We start from the raw sequence: 17,964 nt of genomic DNA, 5'->3' as shown, positions 1-17,964 counted from the left end.
CTAGGTAGCTCAACTGTTTTCTGCTTCTTTCAGGCAGCTGGTCTCATCTTAGAGTCTTTACAGCTTGTCTTGACTTGAGAGTCTTTGCAGTTCAGCTTCATTCAGTCTGAGGGGACTCTCAACTTTTATTGCTTACCATGGCAGGAAGGGGCCTATTGATTCTGATAAGATTCAGGGAATTCCTGAAGTTATTTTGAGTTGTTTATCTTCCTGCTCTCAAGGATCTTTCTGAAGGTTGGAATGTTTTAATTTCTTGAGGAAACTTTTGTACAACATATTCTTACGTTCTTATGGATGCATTTTCTCAACTCATGTTCCGTCCTTATGGATAACTATAGCCTGTGCCAAGTTGACATAAAACTAGGTAGCACAAGTCTCCTTGCCAATATGGAGTGAATTTTGGTTGTTAAGAGTAGGTCAAACTGGCTACAACATTCCCAGAATCAGAACCCTAATTTTGAGCAATAGCACAAACATTTTAAATTCTGTTAAGGCTAAGAGAAATAAATAAGGCTGGAGAAATAAAAAGGTTTGAAGTTAGCAGAGGTAGGCTCATGAGGTTCAAACTGTCTTTGTAACATCTCAGTGCAAGGTAAAGTCACGAGTGATAATGTAGGAGCTACAACAAGTTATATAGAACATCTACCTAAGGTAATTCATGGCAGTAACCACATATAACAACAAATTTGTGTTGTATAATATATAGCCTTGTATTGGAAGAAGTTGTCATCTAGGACTTTGATAGCTAGAGAGGTTAGTTTCCAGATTCAAACTTTCAAAGAGCATGGTTACTCCCTGTTAGGTGTGGATGCAGCTGATGACTTTAAGTTGAAGCCAGTGCACATTTATCTTTCCACAATTTGTAGGCTCTTATAGATTAGACTTAGCAATTTTTCTCTAAATTAAACAGCAAATATTGGACGATAGCATGTTTTTAACAAAGTGTGGCAGCATGTATTTACAAAATGGACGTGGGTTTTCAGTTGGACCTTACTGCCCCTTAGTTACTGACTGACAATTTTGTTATTGGCTTAAGATAAAACCATAAAAATTCCACTTTTGTTTGAAACCATCCTTGCCTGAGCATTATAAACTTCTTTTTTCTTATGATCCAAGTTACAGAGATGCACGAGGTCTCCTGCCAGCCTTGGCCACACTTGTAAAGCTTCCAACAAGTTCTACTGCTTAACTCTTTCCTTGGTCTTACAGCGACTGTGGTCACTTGTTTTTTACTTCATTGTCCCCAGAAAATATTTACTCTTTTGAACAGACTTGAGAAAAACTGTGCAGGAAAATATTTCCCCCCAATATTACTGTTCATTGACCATGTCTGTGGTCAATAATAAGGAAAATAAATGAGCTTGAAGTCTCTAAGTCAAACTTGAGATGGAGCTCAAATGTAAATGTAAGGGCCAAAGATGTGAAGTTTTTTGAACCAAAACAACAACGAATCCAAGGAAAACAGTGTGTGTACTTGCAATAATTACCTTAATATCAGCTTTGGCCTTTGTAGCACAAATTCTAATTGGTATTAATAATAAAAACTCTGAGTCAGCTCTTAGGAGCAAAGCTGAAGGATCAGAGAAGCAGAGCAGTCAGCCAATAGAGAGTTCTTACCTCTACCAATTCTCAGACAGAATGGGTGATACTGCCTCTACGAATCCTCAGGCTGAATCCTGAGATTGCATCTCTTTCTAGGAATCCTTAGACTGCATCTGAGCTCCTGTCTTATCCCGCCTTATATTCCTCTCCTCACCCAGCCATATTTCACTTCTGTCTTCACCTCACTAGTGCTGAATTTAAAGGCATGTGATCCCAAGTGCTGGAATCACCCTTGTATGAGCTCTATTTCTCTTTTGGACAAAGTCAATCTCATGTAGCCCAGGATGGCCTTGAACTCACAGAGATCCATCTGTCTCTCTCTTCTGAGTGCTGGAATATGTCATATAAAGATGTATGTCACCACTGCCTGTTGTGATAGGAGCGGCGGGGCTGCGTCCCCAGCACCCCGGGCCGCCTGCTAGCTTATGCCTGAAATAACAACACACAAACTGTATTCATTTAAACACTGCTTGGCCCACTAACTCTAGCCCTTGCTGGCTAATTCTCACATATTAATTTAGCCCATTTCTAATAATGTGTGTAAGCACCCCAAGGTGCGCTTACTGGGAAGATTCTAGCCTACGTCCATCCTGGGTCAGAGCTTCATCGCGTGTGCCCAGGAGAGCGAAGCAGGGCCTCTGCTCCAGAGAGAAGAGCTGTTGAGTCTGAGCTCACTTCCTCTTCCTCCCAGCATTCTGTTCTGTTTACTCCACCCACCTATGTTCTAAGCTATGAGGCCAAGCAGTTTGTTTATTACTTAACCAATGAAATCAACAGATTGATAAATGATACTCTCACATCAACTGCCCAGCCTCTATGACTAACTAGTGACTTAGCTCTGTACGCTGATCTTCAGACAAACTTTATTTGTTAGATTACAAACAAAATATCACTACAGGGCTTGCTTCTTAAGATGTCCTTGAGCTGGTTTATGGACTAAGTAAAATTTCTAGTTAAAACCTATCTCAGAATCCTTACAGATTTCCAGGAAGTTACTATGGGAGCCCTACAATTACACTTAACAACAAACTTAAAAAAGGACTTACTTTTCCTGATCCCTTCTCTGACTGTATTGAGTAACTTTTTGTCAAAATTATCATAAATTTGAATAAAAGGTCTTTATTTTGATTGATAGTGTATTACTTTTGTTTCAGATTCAAGCATCTACTTTGCCAGCATCACAGATTTCTCAGAAGTTAATCCCTTTATTGGAACAGCCTTCTGTTGCCGAAGATGGTATGGTGAACTTTCCTTACTGCATGTGCATAATTGAAGGAGTTTATATTTGAGGGCTGTTCTCTTCAAATGGTTATGTGTAGGGGTATAAACATCTTTTTCTTTTAGCAATCAACACATTTACTAAAGTTTATGTCATGTATACATCAGAGACATTCATAAATGAGTCACTCAAATACTAACTAAAGTTGGATTTACATGCCAGTTTACATTGAACAAAAGAATTCCACACACTACTCAATTTAAAACTGTTTTGATTGTTTTGAGTAGTTGATAAGTGGAATCTTACATGTAGTATTTTCATACCATGGCTAATTACTGATAACAAAAAATTACATTAGATGAAGCTGTAGTTAAAGGGGTGCTTTATTAACGTTACTGAGCCTGGCTTCTGTTGCTAGTATTACAGAGTTGTCAGCTGAGTTCCGTTACACTGTCTAGCTACAGGGAACACGGTAGTGTTTTGTTTCAGTATTCATAATATAGACGATCATTGTTTTCCTCTATAAATGCTTCTTATCCAACTCTAAATAGTAATGATTTTTTAAAGTTGATTTTTTTTTTGAATCAGGATAGATAGCTCAGTGGTTAAGAGTTCATGATGTGCTTACATAGGATTATGACTCAGTTCTTAGCATACACACACTGGGCAGCTCACTACTGCCTTTTTCTCCTCTCAAGAAAATCAGTCCTCTTTGAACTCCATGAGCACTTGCATTCACATACCTGCATACAGATACACACATGTACACATAATTAAAAATAAAAAAATGAATCTTTTTTTTAAAATATTTATTTTATTTATTTATTAAGTATACAATATTCTGTCTGTGTGTATGCTTGCAGGTCGGAAGAGGGCACCAGGCCTCTTTACAGTTGGTTGTGAGCCACCATGTGGTTGCCGGGAATTGAACTCAGGACCTTTGGAAGAGCAGGCAATGCTCTTAACCACTGAGCCATCTCTCCAGCCCCTAAAAAATGAATCTTAAAAAATTGATTTATGCCAAAGATTAGCTATTTTATATACATATATTTTGTCCTTTGCAATGTTATTTATTCAAAAGTAATTTCTGTATTTTTTCTCTAGCTTTTGTGTTCAAATTTTAATATAGACATTTATAAAGACAAAAAGAACTCCAATTGTGAAATATTCTATATCTGACCTCATGTGATGTGTCAGTCAAAACTTAGTCACAATAGGACACTGTATAAAATTACATTCAGATATGCATGAGGATATAAAGCATATATGAATTCTGTGTTTTGATGTATTTTAATGCTTACATTTATTTCAGAAAATTAGAAAAATAGATTACTTCTGTTGTTGACTTAAACTAAACATTCTTTGAAATTTAGATTCAGAGGAAGAATTTTTTGATGCACCATGTAGTCCCTTGGAAGAGTATCCTCAAATCCTATCTAGAGTTAGAAGTCCTCGACCCAAAAAATTACAAAAGAAAGACTGTTCAGTGAATTTAATTCAACTTAGGATGCGATTTGAAGTAGCAGAGGTATGTGCTATGATTACATAAATGTGGGTTATGTGAGTTGTCATTTATACTCTGAAGTTTACTTATATAGTTTTATTACCAATAGATACTAGTCAAGGTATATGGAGATCGTGCATGCTTTTGTAATTTTTTAAAAAGAAAATGAACTATCTTTTTTTATTATTATACATCAGTACAGGTTCCCACTCCCTTCCCTCTTCCCATTCCCTCCACTTACCCCCTTACACGAACTCCCCCATCCACTCCTCAGAGAGGGTAAGGTACATTGCTTTAGGGAACGTCCAATGCCCTCCCAATTATATCTAGGCTGAGCAAGGTATCCATCCAAAGAGAATGGGCTCCTAAAAAGCCAGTACAAGCAGTAAGGACAAATCCTGGTGCCACTGCAAGTGGCTCCTCCATACAACTGTCAACCACATTCAGAGGGACTAGTTTGGTACTATGCTTGTTCCTTCCCAGTCCAGCTGGTGTTGGTGAGCTCCCATTAGCTCAGGTAGACTTTTTGAATGGGTGTCCCCATCATGGTCTTGACCTCTTTGCTCATATTCTTATTTCTCCTACTCTTCAACTGGACTTTGGGAGCACCGTACAGTGTTCCAGTGGTGGTCTCTGCCTCTGTTTCCATTATTTTCTGGATGAAGGTTCTATGGTGCTATTTAAGATATTCATCAGTCTGACTACAGGGCAAGGCCAGGTCAGATGCTCTCTCCTCTATTCCTTAGGGTCTTAACTGGGTTATCCTTGTGGATTCCTGAGCATTTCTCTAGTGCCAGATTTCTTGCTAACCTTAGAACGACTCCCTCAATCATGGTATCTCTTTCCTTGCTCTCATATCTGTCCTTCCATTTCGGCTATTCCGTTCCCTCAAGTTCTCCTCGCCCCTCCCCTTCTCCCCTCCTTTTACCCTTCCACCCTCCTTTCTCCCCCGACCCCAATGTTCCCAATTTGGCCTGGAGGGATGGGTCAGCCTTTAAAGGCTAGGCTCACAACCAAAAGTATGGTTTTCTTCATATTTTTTAAGAATATCTTTCTTAAGAATTAGTGTTTAAGTGGTTTATTGTGGGCAGTTTTTTAAAACATATTTTTTGGTGATGATTATACAATGTAAGTATGCATTGATTGTGTGGGGAGAATAGAAAATCAATATTAAGTTTCAATTTTTAACATACTACATATGCATCTTTATGTTGTTATCACTTAGGTAAGCTATGTGTTTTGCATTTCTTACAGGTTTTGATTCAGTTTTATCACCTTGTGGGAGACTGTGAACTACCGGTGCTAGAAACGGGTGTTTTAGGATTGGGTACTGAAGTTGAGATTAGAACATTTGATTTGAAAGCAAATGCCTTTTTGAAAGAGTTCTGGTTAAAATGTCCAGAATACTTAGGTAAGACTATTAAAAGATATATAAATTACTTTCATTTTTTGATTACTTGTTATAGAATTTCTCTTCCTTAGACTTTGAATCAATATTTTGAAATAGTCTGAAAAAGAAGAGACTATTACATTTAAATTTATGTTAGTCTATTTTCTTTCTTTAATATATTTTTAATTAAAATATAATTACATCACTTACCTTTCCCTTCCTCCTCCGACACCCTCCATTCTCAAATCAACAGTATCTTTCTTTGTTTGCATATGTGTATATATAAAAATACACAAATATAATCTGCTGAGTCTGTTTTTATTGTTTGTTTATGGATGACTTCAGGGCTGACCATTCTGTATTGAATCATCAGGTTAGGGGATCATCCCTGGGAAAGGCTAATCTTCCTCTCTTTGCAGTTATTAGTTGTCTATAGTTTTTTGTCTAGGATTGGAACCCTGTGAAATTGTCCCTATTCCACATTAGCATGTCTACTGATACTGCTATTGTTCTGGTCCTGTTTATGGAGCTGTTTCTAGAGGAGACTGTTTCACAGCAGACTTCCTGGCTCCTATAATCTTCCACTCCATCTTCTGTGATGTACCCAGAGCCATAGATGTAGGAGCTGTCACGTAAATTCATCCATTGATCTCTGTATGGTGATTTTCTATGATGGTCTTCATTTACTATAAATCAAAACTTCTTGCCAGGCGGTGATGGTGTACACCTTTGATTCCAACACTTGGGCCAAGGTAGGCAGAGCTCTTTGAGTTTAAGGTCAGCCTGGTCTTCTGAGATAGTTCCAGGACAGCCAGGGCTATACAAAGAAACCTTGTCTCAAAAAAAAAAAAAAAAACAAAACAAAACAAACAGAAAAAAAGGTGGGGGGAGGAGGAAAGAAAAAAAAGAAGCTTCTTTAATGAAGGGTTGTTGTATCAGCACTTAAATTTAGATGGGGCTAAGAACCAGAGATGAGAGAGACTATGCAGCATTTGTCTTTCTGGGTCTGGATTATCTCCTCCAATACAACCTTTTCTAGGTCTATCCACTTAACTGAAATTCCATGATTCACTTATCAACTTCCCCAACAGTAGGATATGTTTGTTACAGTTGAACCTATTCACATTTTTATCACTCAAAATCCATTGTTTGCATTAGATTTAAACATTTGTGTTAAACTTTTTATGTGTTTGTCCACTGTATAAAGGCCAGTTCTTATGGTGGTATAATCAGAAGCATGATTTCACTGTGGTCATGATATAATGATATAATGTGGTCAGTATCTGCTGTTCTCCCACTGTGGTATCTGGCTTAAGAGGATTCTATGTCTTCCATGTTGTACCCTTTTATCTGAATATATGATTGGAATAACACAGTGTGCATCCTTTTAAGGTTAGCTTCTTTTAGTAATCTGTGTTTAAATCTAATTGTCTTTTCATGGCTTGACAGAGAGTTACTTTTGACCAGTAAATCATAATCCTTTGCATAGGAACATTATTGTTATCTATCCAATATATCCATTATTGCTTTCTAGCCAACTGTCTATAATAGGTATTCATTATGGATACCTATCCACTCACTTATAACGAACAACTTGACTTCTTTTATGTTTTGTCAATTTTGAATAACGATGCTAATAGATAGCTATATGCAGATTTTGGTATAGACCTATGCTGCCTGTTTCTTTGGGTAAATACTAAGGAACTGAAGTGGTGGATTTTATGTTAAATACATGACTTGTAAATGAACCACCAAACTATTCCAGTGTGTATATATCTATGTGTGTGTATATATATATATATATATATATATATATATATATATATTTCCTGGTAATAAATAAGAGTACATATTGTTTCATCCTTGTCAGCATTTTGTTAGTGTCTGATCTTCAGTCCTTATAATAGGTATATATAATGACAGTTTGAATTTCTCTGATGGTATATGATGTGGGGAATCCTTTCATGTGTCAGTTTGTCATAGCTCCTTTGGTGAGTGACATCTTCTAAGTTCTTTGGCTCTTTTGAAAATTATCAATCAAATTAAGTAGTTTAACCCAAAAGTAGGTCAGAGGGATGTGTTTGTATGGTATCACATTGTCTACTTGTTCTCCAGCCCTTGCGAACTTGAATGTGGTAGACTGTGCCACAATTATCTCTTGCTCTCCCAAATTTGAGAGTGGTGCTCTGTGCGACAGTTGTCTCTTGGGCTTACAAACTTGATTGTGGTAGACTGTGTCACAGTTTTTCTTGGTCACACAAACTTGGGTGTGGGGAAATGTATCGCAGGTATCGATTAGTCACACAAAGTTCATTATATAGGTGTTGAATTTTTATTCTTTTATATCAAAATTATATTATGTTCTTTTGCCCCCAAAGTAATTTTCTTTGATTATTAGAAAAAGAAGTAAACCAGCTGAATAGTGTTCTCTAGTAATCCAGAATTAGAATAGCCATTGTTACTTTTTGTTTATGCTTATTTTGTTTCTCAAAGGCAAAGCATAAATAAATCCTTTCAAAAAAGCATTTTACACCATCCCTACTGTACCTAATCCTAAAAGCATTATACACCATCACTACTGTACCTATTCCTAAAAGCATTATATACCATCCCTCCTGTACCTATTCCTAAAAGCATTATATACCATCCCTACTGTACCTATTCCTAAAAGCATTATATCCTATCACTACTGTGCCTGTTCCTAAAAGCATTATATACCATCACTACTGTGCCTATTCCTAAAACAGTTTGCTCTTATTTTCTGAGGAGTGAGGGGCAGAGTTACTTTATGAAACACGAATGATTTGGTAAACAGCTGTTCAAGAAGCTGGTAAATGTGTAAATGAAGTGTAGATCTTCTTAAGGTCGAAAAATGTAGTTAATACCTAACATAGGGTGCTGGTTCATGTGCTCATAGTTTTAAGTTTGAAGGGCTGCATAGACATTGTGCCGTGCTTCCCTCAGCTAGAGCAGTGTAATGAGTTTATAGTCCTTTATCCCAGTCTCTAGATACTGTTTTTTAGCAACTGTGAGTAATTTGATAATGATAGTTTTAAAGAGTATAAAGATATCTCTTCTCTAACAATTCTCATGGAATATCTCATTTTGAACAGAATTAGTAATGTACCTAAGTAAACTGGTATGTACTGCTAATACTGATTTTTATCTAGTATATAGAAAAATGTAACACTTTCTTGATGCATTTCCACAACTAGTATTTTCAGAGGTACTGGGTTTTTTATTTCCAGGCATTGTTATGACTCAGTCCTAGAATTTTTCATGCTCTTTCATTACCACTAAAAGTTGTTTTGGTTCTTCTTTAATAGTTTGCTAGTTTTTGTTACTGGCTTGTCTATATGTCAGAAGGTTTGATACTTCAGTGTTGAAATACAAAGAAAGGATACATTGTATGGAGAAAGGACACTTTTTGAGTTGAAAAAACAAAGGGATCTTACTGAGCAGCATCTAAGGAAATCTTTTTCTTTCATAATTACTAATGATTTAATTTATCTTAGTATAATTTTACTACCAAGAAATAATTCTTAAACTATTTTTAGATGAAAACAAGAAACCAATTTATTTGATCACCACCCTGGATAACACAATGGAAGATTTGTTAACATTGGAATTTGTGAGGGTAAGCAGTTCTGCTTCTACCTGCTGAGCAGGTAGATTTGCTATGAAATTTATAATTTAGTATGCTTAATTTTTACTCTAATGTAACTTTGTAAAGGCTTCTGTTTTAAAGGTCTTTCTGTTTGGGCTTTATTGTTCTGTAGTTTTGATTCACAAATACTTCATATAGCAAACAAAGTATCTTGTGCTCTAAGAAGAAAGGACTGTAGGTTGACTTTTTCCACCAGACTTTTGAAAAACAAACAAATGTTTAGTGGTGATGAAATTTCTTACTGTATGTGGTACAAGAGGATGGATGAATTTACTTCCTTTCTACCATTATCTGGTTACCTGCTTTTTAAGTGTCAGTGACTCCATTCCATTTATATTGATTTATAATCTTTTAAAATTTTGTTCATCTTCTGTATGTACTATGGCCTATTTTTGAATTATTCTTTGTTATTTGCCATTATGTGTTTTAATAATTACTTTGTAATAAGAATTATGCCAAGAGAATATTACCATACTTAAGACTATTTTTGTTTTTGTGATTCGTGGATATTTTTAAAGATTTTTGTTGTGTATTTATATCAGGTTTTAGGATATACAAACACTAAAGAAAATAAAAGCAATTGTGTTATATGCATATTAAGTGGATTACTATTTAAAAAGGATAAATCATGATATTTGCAACATTATCAGTCTGCAGGCCATGATGTTGAGTGAAATAAATAATCTACTCACAGAGAGAAATATACGGGAGGATCTTACTTATATGTAGATTCTAATAAAATCAAACTCATATATGTGAAAAGAAAATGGTGGCTACTGCAAGTTGGGACTACTGTGAAAGGAAAGAATAAGGAATTGTTAATAAAAGAAATTTGTTGTTCCTGACCGCTCAGCCCTAAAATAATCACTCAGAAACCATATTATTTGCAATAATGTTTGACCAATAGCTTAAGCATGTTTCTGGCTAACTCTCACATCTTAAACTAACCCATCTTCATTGATCCGTGTGTTTCCACGAGGCTGTAGCTTACTGGGTAAAGTTCCAGTGTCTGTCTCTGGTGGGGCTACATGGCTTCTCTCTGACTCTGCCTCTTCCTCCCAGTATTCAGTTTAGTTTTCCCTGCCTAGCTAAGTTCTGTCCTCCTATAGGTCTAAAGCAGTTTCTTTATTCATGAATGATAATCACAGCATACAGAGGGGAATCCCACATCAGAAAATAGTTTCAGCTAGAAAGGAGAATAGATTTTGAGATCTGTTGGGTAATAGAGTAACTATAATCAATAATGTATATTTCCAAAGGTAATTTTTAAATGTCTTACAGTAGGTGGTAGGTAAGCTAGTTGATGGATATATATTAGCTTTACTTAAACATTTTGTATGCATTCCATGAAACATCAGGTAGTAAGCTATAAATATACAATTTTGTCATTGTGAAAGGCTCTAAGATATTTGGAAAGACAAGTGTTTGGGAACTTGTAGATTATTATCTCCCAAATTTTGTTTCAAATACAGGAAAAATTAGGAAGAAACATTCAGAGCTCTTGAGGAGCAAATGATAGTTCTCCATATTTGATACCTTATAACATGTTTTCTCTAGATAATAAGGAAGATAGCCTGTATTCTTAATTGAAGACTTGCTTTATGCTAGAGAATCCCATATTTAGCACATTTTGTTTATTATAGTAAAGCAGCTGCCTTGTTCTGGTCAAATAGTTGCTTGTTTAAGTAAATATATGTACATATATATGTGTGTATGCATGTAACATACTAGCCACCTCATTTATAGATAGTTTATGTATAGTATCCAAATCTTGGAAAATTTACAACTGTCATGTAGTTGTAGACATTTCATGTCCTCCTAATATATTCTAATAGATACATTTTCTCTTTGTATAGGTTGAAAAACATGCACCCAGTTTAAAAAGTACTTATAACAATGTTTTACAACTTATTAAGGTATGCATATATAATTATTTTAAAATTAGAAACTGTATTTCTATTTCTAGATGTCTTACCAGTACTTATTTTATAATTGGAATTATAAGATTTTCCAGTGATAAAGCTTAATATTTTAAATCATATGTTTTATACCACAAAGTATAGGGTATGTTTTTTGTTGCTGTTGTTGGTTTTGTTTGTTTGTTTGTTTTGAGACAGAATTTCTTTGTACCTTTGGAACCTGTCCTGGAACTTGCTCTGTTTACCAGATTGGTGTTGAGCTCACAGAGATCTCCCTGCCTCTGCCTCCTGAGTGCTGGGATTAAAGCTGTGCGTGACCACACACATATATAAATACCATATATATGAATTTATTATATAAACAGTATTCTACCTTCATGCATGCCTGCATGTCAGAAGAGGGCATCAGATTTCATTATAGATGATAGCCACTGTCTGGTTGCCGGGAGTTGAACTCAGGACCTCTGGAAAAGCAGACAGTACCCCCTTCTTTTTTTATTTGTTTGTTTTTCGTTTTTTTGAGATAGGATTTCCTGTAGCTTTGGAGCCTGTCCTAGAAGTAGCTCTTGTAGACCAGGCTGGTCTTGAACTTACAAAGATCTGCCTGTCTCTGCCTCCCAAGTGCTGGGATTAAAGGCATGCACCACCATCGCCCAGAAAAACAGACGGTACTCTTAACCTTTGAGCCATCTCTCCAGCCTAGCATAGTGTATTTTAAAGACCATCGAGTCAGATGGTTTTTTGACTTAGTACTAAAATCAGTTTTGTTCCATAGGTGAATTTTTCCTCTTTGGATATTCATTTACACACTGAAGCACTTCTCAATACAATGAATTATCTTAATAATACCCTTCCGCAATTAGGGGAACAATCTGCCTCAGTGTCTGTTGCAGAGACCGAAGACAAAGGAGATCTCATTAAAATGCTTGGTATATTTGTTAAAATTTAAGCTTTTGGGTTTTTTGTTTTGTTTTTGTTGTTCGGGGTGGTTGTTTTGTTCTTTGTTTCTTTTGTTCACCAATTGGAACAGTAATTTTAGGCTCTGGTGTTGCTTTTTATTAGACAAACACCTAAAATGATTCATCATATTTCATGCTAATCTTAGAGATTAGTGATAAAGGAAAATGATTAGTGCTAAAGAAAAGAGTTTATGCTGTAATATATTTGAGTTGTAAATTAGACAAGAAATACTTGATTTAGATTAAAGTTTATGTGACATAATTTTAGATTAGATTAGAAAAATGTAAATGACATTTGAGTATTATGTTTGTTTTTAATCAGAGTGCAGGTTAAGATTTGAGTTATTTTAAATCTAAAACTTCTTGAGCATAGTGGTAAATCTCAAAAAGCCTTTGATTTTGCAGTATTTTGAAATTTTGAATTAGAGATGCTCTATCAGTTACCATTAAGAACTATGGGTATTTGCTTTCTATAATGACAGTTGTCTCAAAGATTCATAGTTATTGGTTTAATTTCTTAGTTTCAAATGATTAGTTACCTCTAAGAGCAGTCTTTGGACTGTTTGTTTTTGTAATCATATTTAGAATTCTCAATCCAGTAGGGAATATTTTTTCTTTGCCTATAGTTGAGCTGTAAATCTGATGTTATAATCATTTGTGGTGATACTCTAGCTGCCTGTGTGTAGTGTGTTAATTACTAAACCTTTCTTTGTGTTACAATGTGACTTTGTTTTGTAGCTTTAAAGCTACCCACGAATGAAGATACTATTACCTTGCAACTTTTGGCCGAATTGTCTTGTTTACGGATTTTTATTCAAGATCAGAAACAAAAAATTTCTGAAATTAAGATTGAAGGTAATGCCATCTCATGGGAACATTTTTAAGCTTATCAAATTGAAGACAAAGAAAAGCAATTTTTCCTTGTTTTATTTTCTTAGGGCTTGATTCTGAGATGATTATGAAGCCATTAGTCACTGAAATAAATGCAAAACTAAGGAATATAATTGTGTTAGATTCTGATAAAATGGCTGTATACAAAAAGGTGAGATTTTGGGATTTTTTAGTTATTTTTATTTCATGTGCATTTGTGTTTGCTTCTAGAATTAAGAGTTGAGAAAACTGTAAATTTAAGTTAATACTCTTCCAATTTTTTTAAAAAAATTAATTTCTTGTATCTTATATTTTTAACTGGTAGTTATGGAGGTAGAAATTTTAAGCCCCCACCCCCGGCAATTTTTTGTTAGTAATTAAAGTGATTCTTCACCAACTGATGAAGAACGGAACGTTTAAAATTGAGACACTGCATTAAAGAATACGAAAAGAATGTTTCAAAGTCCTCAGACCTAACTAAACGAAACACTGAGTTCAGGTAAATTATGTAGGTAGTGTGTTTTAGCTTTTGACAGTTAACTAAAGGCATATGGTGACTGCCATTGCCAGGCAGAAAATCCAAGTGAGATGCATAACTAAAAACATAAAACATGGTCAAGGTAGACCTGTTAACTTTTATGACACTCAAAGACAACAACAAAACCAGGTTAGGTTACAAGGCCTAGTAAAGCATTTGGAATTGTTACCTCATTTGTAGTGACTCAAGTACCTGGGAGATTTTCCAAATGGTACAATATTATTATTATTTTACTTCATTTTACTTTGATCTTGGGGTACATTACTTCAAAAATTGACTAATATTTTGGATTCTTCTCTCATCAAGGCTGTTTATATCACTGGAAAGGAAGTTTTCAGCTTCAAAATGATTTCTTACATGAATGCAACTGCTGGCTCTGCATACACAGATATGAATGTGGTTGATGTTCAAGTTAATTTAACTGTTGGTTGCATTGAAGTCGTGTTTGTCACAAAATTCCTATATTCTATATTGGTAAGTATTTAGCTCTTCTTCCTTGTCTCTTCCTGTATTGTCCTCCCACTCCTATGCAGTTAAATACACCTCCACCACCAGTTTTTTCTCTTTTGCTCTTCATAGTAATTGTATTCTCCTATCCTTCTTTCTCTTGGCCCAGTCTCTTCTTTCCTGGCTTTTGAAGTTAACTTGTGTTTAAGTAGTCAAATCTAAAGATTCAGAGATAGGATTCACAAATAAGAGAGAACATGGAGTGTCTTTCTGAGTCTGGGTTCCTTCATTCAATATAATATTTTCTAGTGCCATCCATTTGGTTGTGAATTTCATTGTTTTTACAACTGATTAGAATTCTGTTTTGTATATTTACCTTGTTAACAGGGTGGCAGTGAACATGACTGAGAAAGTGTAGCTGTAGAAGGATTTGGAGACCCCTCTTTTTCCCTTTTCTCTCTTCAGCTCATATGTGCCTTGCTATTCCCCTATTTCTCCCCCTACTCATACAGTGGTACCATCCTGCTTTCCTAGTTTCTGCAGGAACTGCTTTACTTTCCTAGTTTCTGCAGGAACTGCTTTACTTTCCTAGTTTCTGCAGGAAATGCTTTACCTTCCTAGTTTCTGCAGGAAATGCTTTACTTTCCTAGTTTCTGCAGGAAATGCTTTACCTTCCTAGTTTCTGCAGGAAATGCTTTACTTTCCTAGTTTTGTAGCACAAATAATAAAAACCCAGCGACAGACATTAGGGTTCAAGCTGAAGATCAGAAAAGCAAAGCAGCCAACTAGAGAGTCCTAACTCTACCAAGGCTCAGACAAAGGGGCAATCTTGCCCTCAGCATGACTGTAGATTCCAATGCTCTCATAGTTTCTCCAGGATATGTACTCACATATAAAGATTTGGAGCTAGAAGCCTCAGAGGATAAAAATCGTGCGACATTTGTCTTTGTGAGTCTAGGTTACCTCATTTAGTGTGTGTGAGTTTTTTTTTTTCTAGTTCTTTCAACTTACCTGTAAATTTCGTGATTCCATTTTTCTTTGCAGCTGAATAGTAGTCCACTGTGTAAATGAACCACATTTTCAATACCCATTCAACAGTTGAAGGACATTTAGGTTGTTTGTTTCACTTAGTAGCTATTGTCAGTAGAGCTCAGTGAAAATGCAAGTATTTGTGGAGCAGGATGTCAAGTACTTTGTGCGTACATATGCCAAGAAGTGATAAAGCAGGGTTATCTGGTAGATATACTTTTTCCTTTTTGAATATTTTTCACACTTTTGTCCAAAGTGGCTGTACCAGTTTGCAATCCCAGCAACAGAGAGTAAGGGTTCCCTTTTCCTTCATCCTCACCAGCCTTTGTTTTCAGTTGTTTCCCTGATCTTAGCATTTCTAACTGGGTAAAGTAGATGTAATTTGCATTTCCCTAGTTGCTAAGGTCATTGAATACTTGGTAAGATTTTTTTTAAAGCTTATTTTCTTTATATTGAGAACTCTATTTAGAGCTATACCGCATTTTTTCAATTGAGACTTTTGAGTTGTTGGTTGTTGGGTTTTTGTTTTGTTTTGTTCCAGTTTTTTGTATACTCTGGATCGTAATTTTTCATTGGATGTATAGCTGGCAAACATTCCCTCACATTTTGTGGATTTCAACTTCACTCAGTTGCTTGTTTCCTTTGCTATATAATTTTTAGTTTGGTGAGGCCCCAGTTCTCAGTTTTTGGCCATCTTTTCTGATCATTTCTTACCCATGAGAGTCCTGGAGACTGACTTGGGTTTTCACATAGGTAGCAGGAACTTACACACTACATAGTGAACCATTTCACCAGACCTGAGATTCTTAAATACTTTATAGATTTTTAAATCTGTAATGTAAACTATAAGACGTGCTTAGGTCTTAGAGGAAGTACACCATAAAGAAACAATACTAACCGGGCAGTGGTGGTGCACACTTTTAATCCCAGCTCTCAGGAGGCAGAGGCAGGCAGATCTCTGTGAGTTCGAGGCCAGCCTGGTCTACAAGAGCTAGTTCCAGAACAGGCCTCAAAGCTACAGAGAAACCCTGTCTCGAAAAAATGTTCAAGTATTCCCTTTTTGTTTTGTTTTGATGACTAGATTTTTATTTTATCACTATATATTTGTTGTTCAATTTTTCTGGCAGAAAATAATAAGTAAATAATGGGCTCTGTTTTACCAAGTAAAAGTTTTGCTTTATGGAAGTAAAATTAAGTTAATACAATTTATATTAATAATTTGATATTTATTAAAGGTAATATGTCATTCTATCTTCTTTATAGGCTTTTATAGATAATTTTCAAGCAGTTAAAAATGCGTTGGCTGAAGCAACTGCTCAAGCAGCAGGAATGGCTGCTGATGGTGTAATGGAACTGGCTCAAAGGAGTTCTAGGCTCGCATTGGATGTTAACATAAAAGCCCCTATTGTGGTCATCCCGCAGTCTCCAGTGTCTCACAATGTTTTTGTTGCTGATTTTGGCTTAATTACAATGAAAAATACATTTGTTACTGTAACAGAAACCCAGAGTAATCTCCCACCTGTAATTGATTTGATAACAATACAATTGAGTGAAATGAGACTATACAGGTAAGCTTTTCACAGCCTGTTTATGTAAAATAATAAATCTTTTCTTAATCCTTAGACTAAAGGACTGGATATCTTTAGAATTCTCTTTATAGTGTGATTTTGTTTTACTATCATTATACTTTGTGCTTTTTTTCAAAGTATCTTCTAGCTAGATCACTTTTAGTCTTTCAAAATACCACCTAGAAGTATTTGAAAACTGCTACTTAGATCATGATGAAAACTATAAACTTAACCTGGAGGAGTATATTTTCATGCTTGTTTAATTCTTTATAAGGATAAGGTAGAAATGGAGAAATTTGACAGAAACTTATATTCACTTTGCAACACATAGTTTTTTCCAGTCTATTCTGTCAGCTTTGAATATTTTAAGCAACTTTATTGAGAAATAGTTGACTTATAAAAATATTTGTACTTAATGACAAAAAATTGTTCAGAGTACTCATTCCCTTTTTAGTCATTAATGTTTATGATGTTATTTCTCTTATTTCTTATATTTTTGTTTTATCCTTTTGCTCATCAGACTCACTGTATGTGTATTAATTTTATAATTTCAAGTCTTCTGCTTTTTACTTCATTGTTTTTCTTTCATTATGTTCTGTTTACTATTTTTCCAATTGTAAACTCTTGGTTTAGTTTTTCTCTTTGTCTAAGTTTCTTTAGATGGTAACTAAGATTATTGATTTTGTTTTTAATGTAAGCCAGACTTCTATAAATTTAGTTTCTCCCCAGAATCCTTGGTTCCTTTGGATTATCATGGATTTCCCTGGCTTTGTCTTTTTTAACCTTCTTGTAGCACGAATAATAAAAACCCAGAGACAGATATTGGAATTCAACCTGAAGACCAGAGAAGCAAAGCAGCTAAACCACTAGAGAGTTCTTACCTCTATGAAATCTTTTTTAAAATTTTTTTATTTTTCCATTCAAAAATTTACACTTCCTCCCCTCCCCCATTCTCCTCCTGCTCCCTCAATCTATCTCCTCCCTCCTCCTCCCTGCTTGAGAGAGGGCAGGGAACCCTGCCTTGTGGGAAGTCTAAGGCACTTCTCCCTACATCCAGGCCTAGGAAGCTATGCATCCAAATAGACTAGGGTTCCAAAAAGCCAGTACATGCAGTAGAAACAAGTCTCAGTGCCTTTATCAATGGCTTCTCAGTCAGCCCCCATTGTCAGCCTCATTCAGAGAGTCCGGTTTGACCAACAGGCACTCTGCGTCAGCAGGTGGACCAACCCCTCTTGTTCCTGACTTCCTTGCT

At 35.5% G+C, this 17,964-nt stretch overlaps 1 protein-coding gene across 2 annotated transcripts in view; it reads left to right on the top strand.

Annotated features, from left to right (window-relative positions):
• The window catches only part of Vps13a (vacuolar protein sorting 13 homolog A), a 192,357-nt gene that overhangs the window by 66,476 nt on the left and 107,917 nt on the right, over positions 1–17,964 (top strand). For both annotated transcript variants that reach the window (XM_050157169.1, XM_050157178.1), the window contains exons 24-33: positions 2,757–2,838; positions 4,195–4,349; positions 5,580–5,736; positions 9,273–9,352; positions 11,239–11,298; positions 12,077–12,230; positions 12,999–13,115; positions 13,199–13,302; positions 13,975–14,142; positions 16,408–16,712. In XM_050157169.1, coding sequence (XP_050013126.1) covers positions 2,757–2,838; positions 4,195–4,349; positions 5,580–5,736; positions 9,273–9,352; positions 11,239–11,298; positions 12,077–12,230; positions 12,999–13,115; positions 13,199–13,302; positions 13,975–14,142; positions 16,408–16,712 — 1,382 coding nt within the window. The remainder of the gene's footprint in view (positions 1–2,756; positions 2,839–4,194; positions 4,350–5,579; positions 5,737–9,272; positions 9,353–11,238; positions 11,299–12,076; positions 12,231–12,998; positions 13,116–13,198; positions 13,303–13,974; positions 14,143–16,407; positions 16,713–17,964) is intronic.

The sequence above is a fragment of the Alexandromys fortis genome, unplaced genomic scaffold, assembly GCF_014885135.2.
Source record: "Alexandromys fortis isolate MF-2015 unplaced genomic scaffold, M_Fortis_MF-2015_v1.1 scaffold_10, whole genome shotgun sequence".
In the NCBI taxonomy this organism is placed as follows: Eukaryota; Metazoa; Chordata; class Mammalia; order Rodentia; family Cricetidae; genus Alexandromys; species Alexandromys fortis.
Note: the sequence above shows the minus strand (reverse complement) of the source record. Positions and strands in the feature narration are given on the sequence as shown.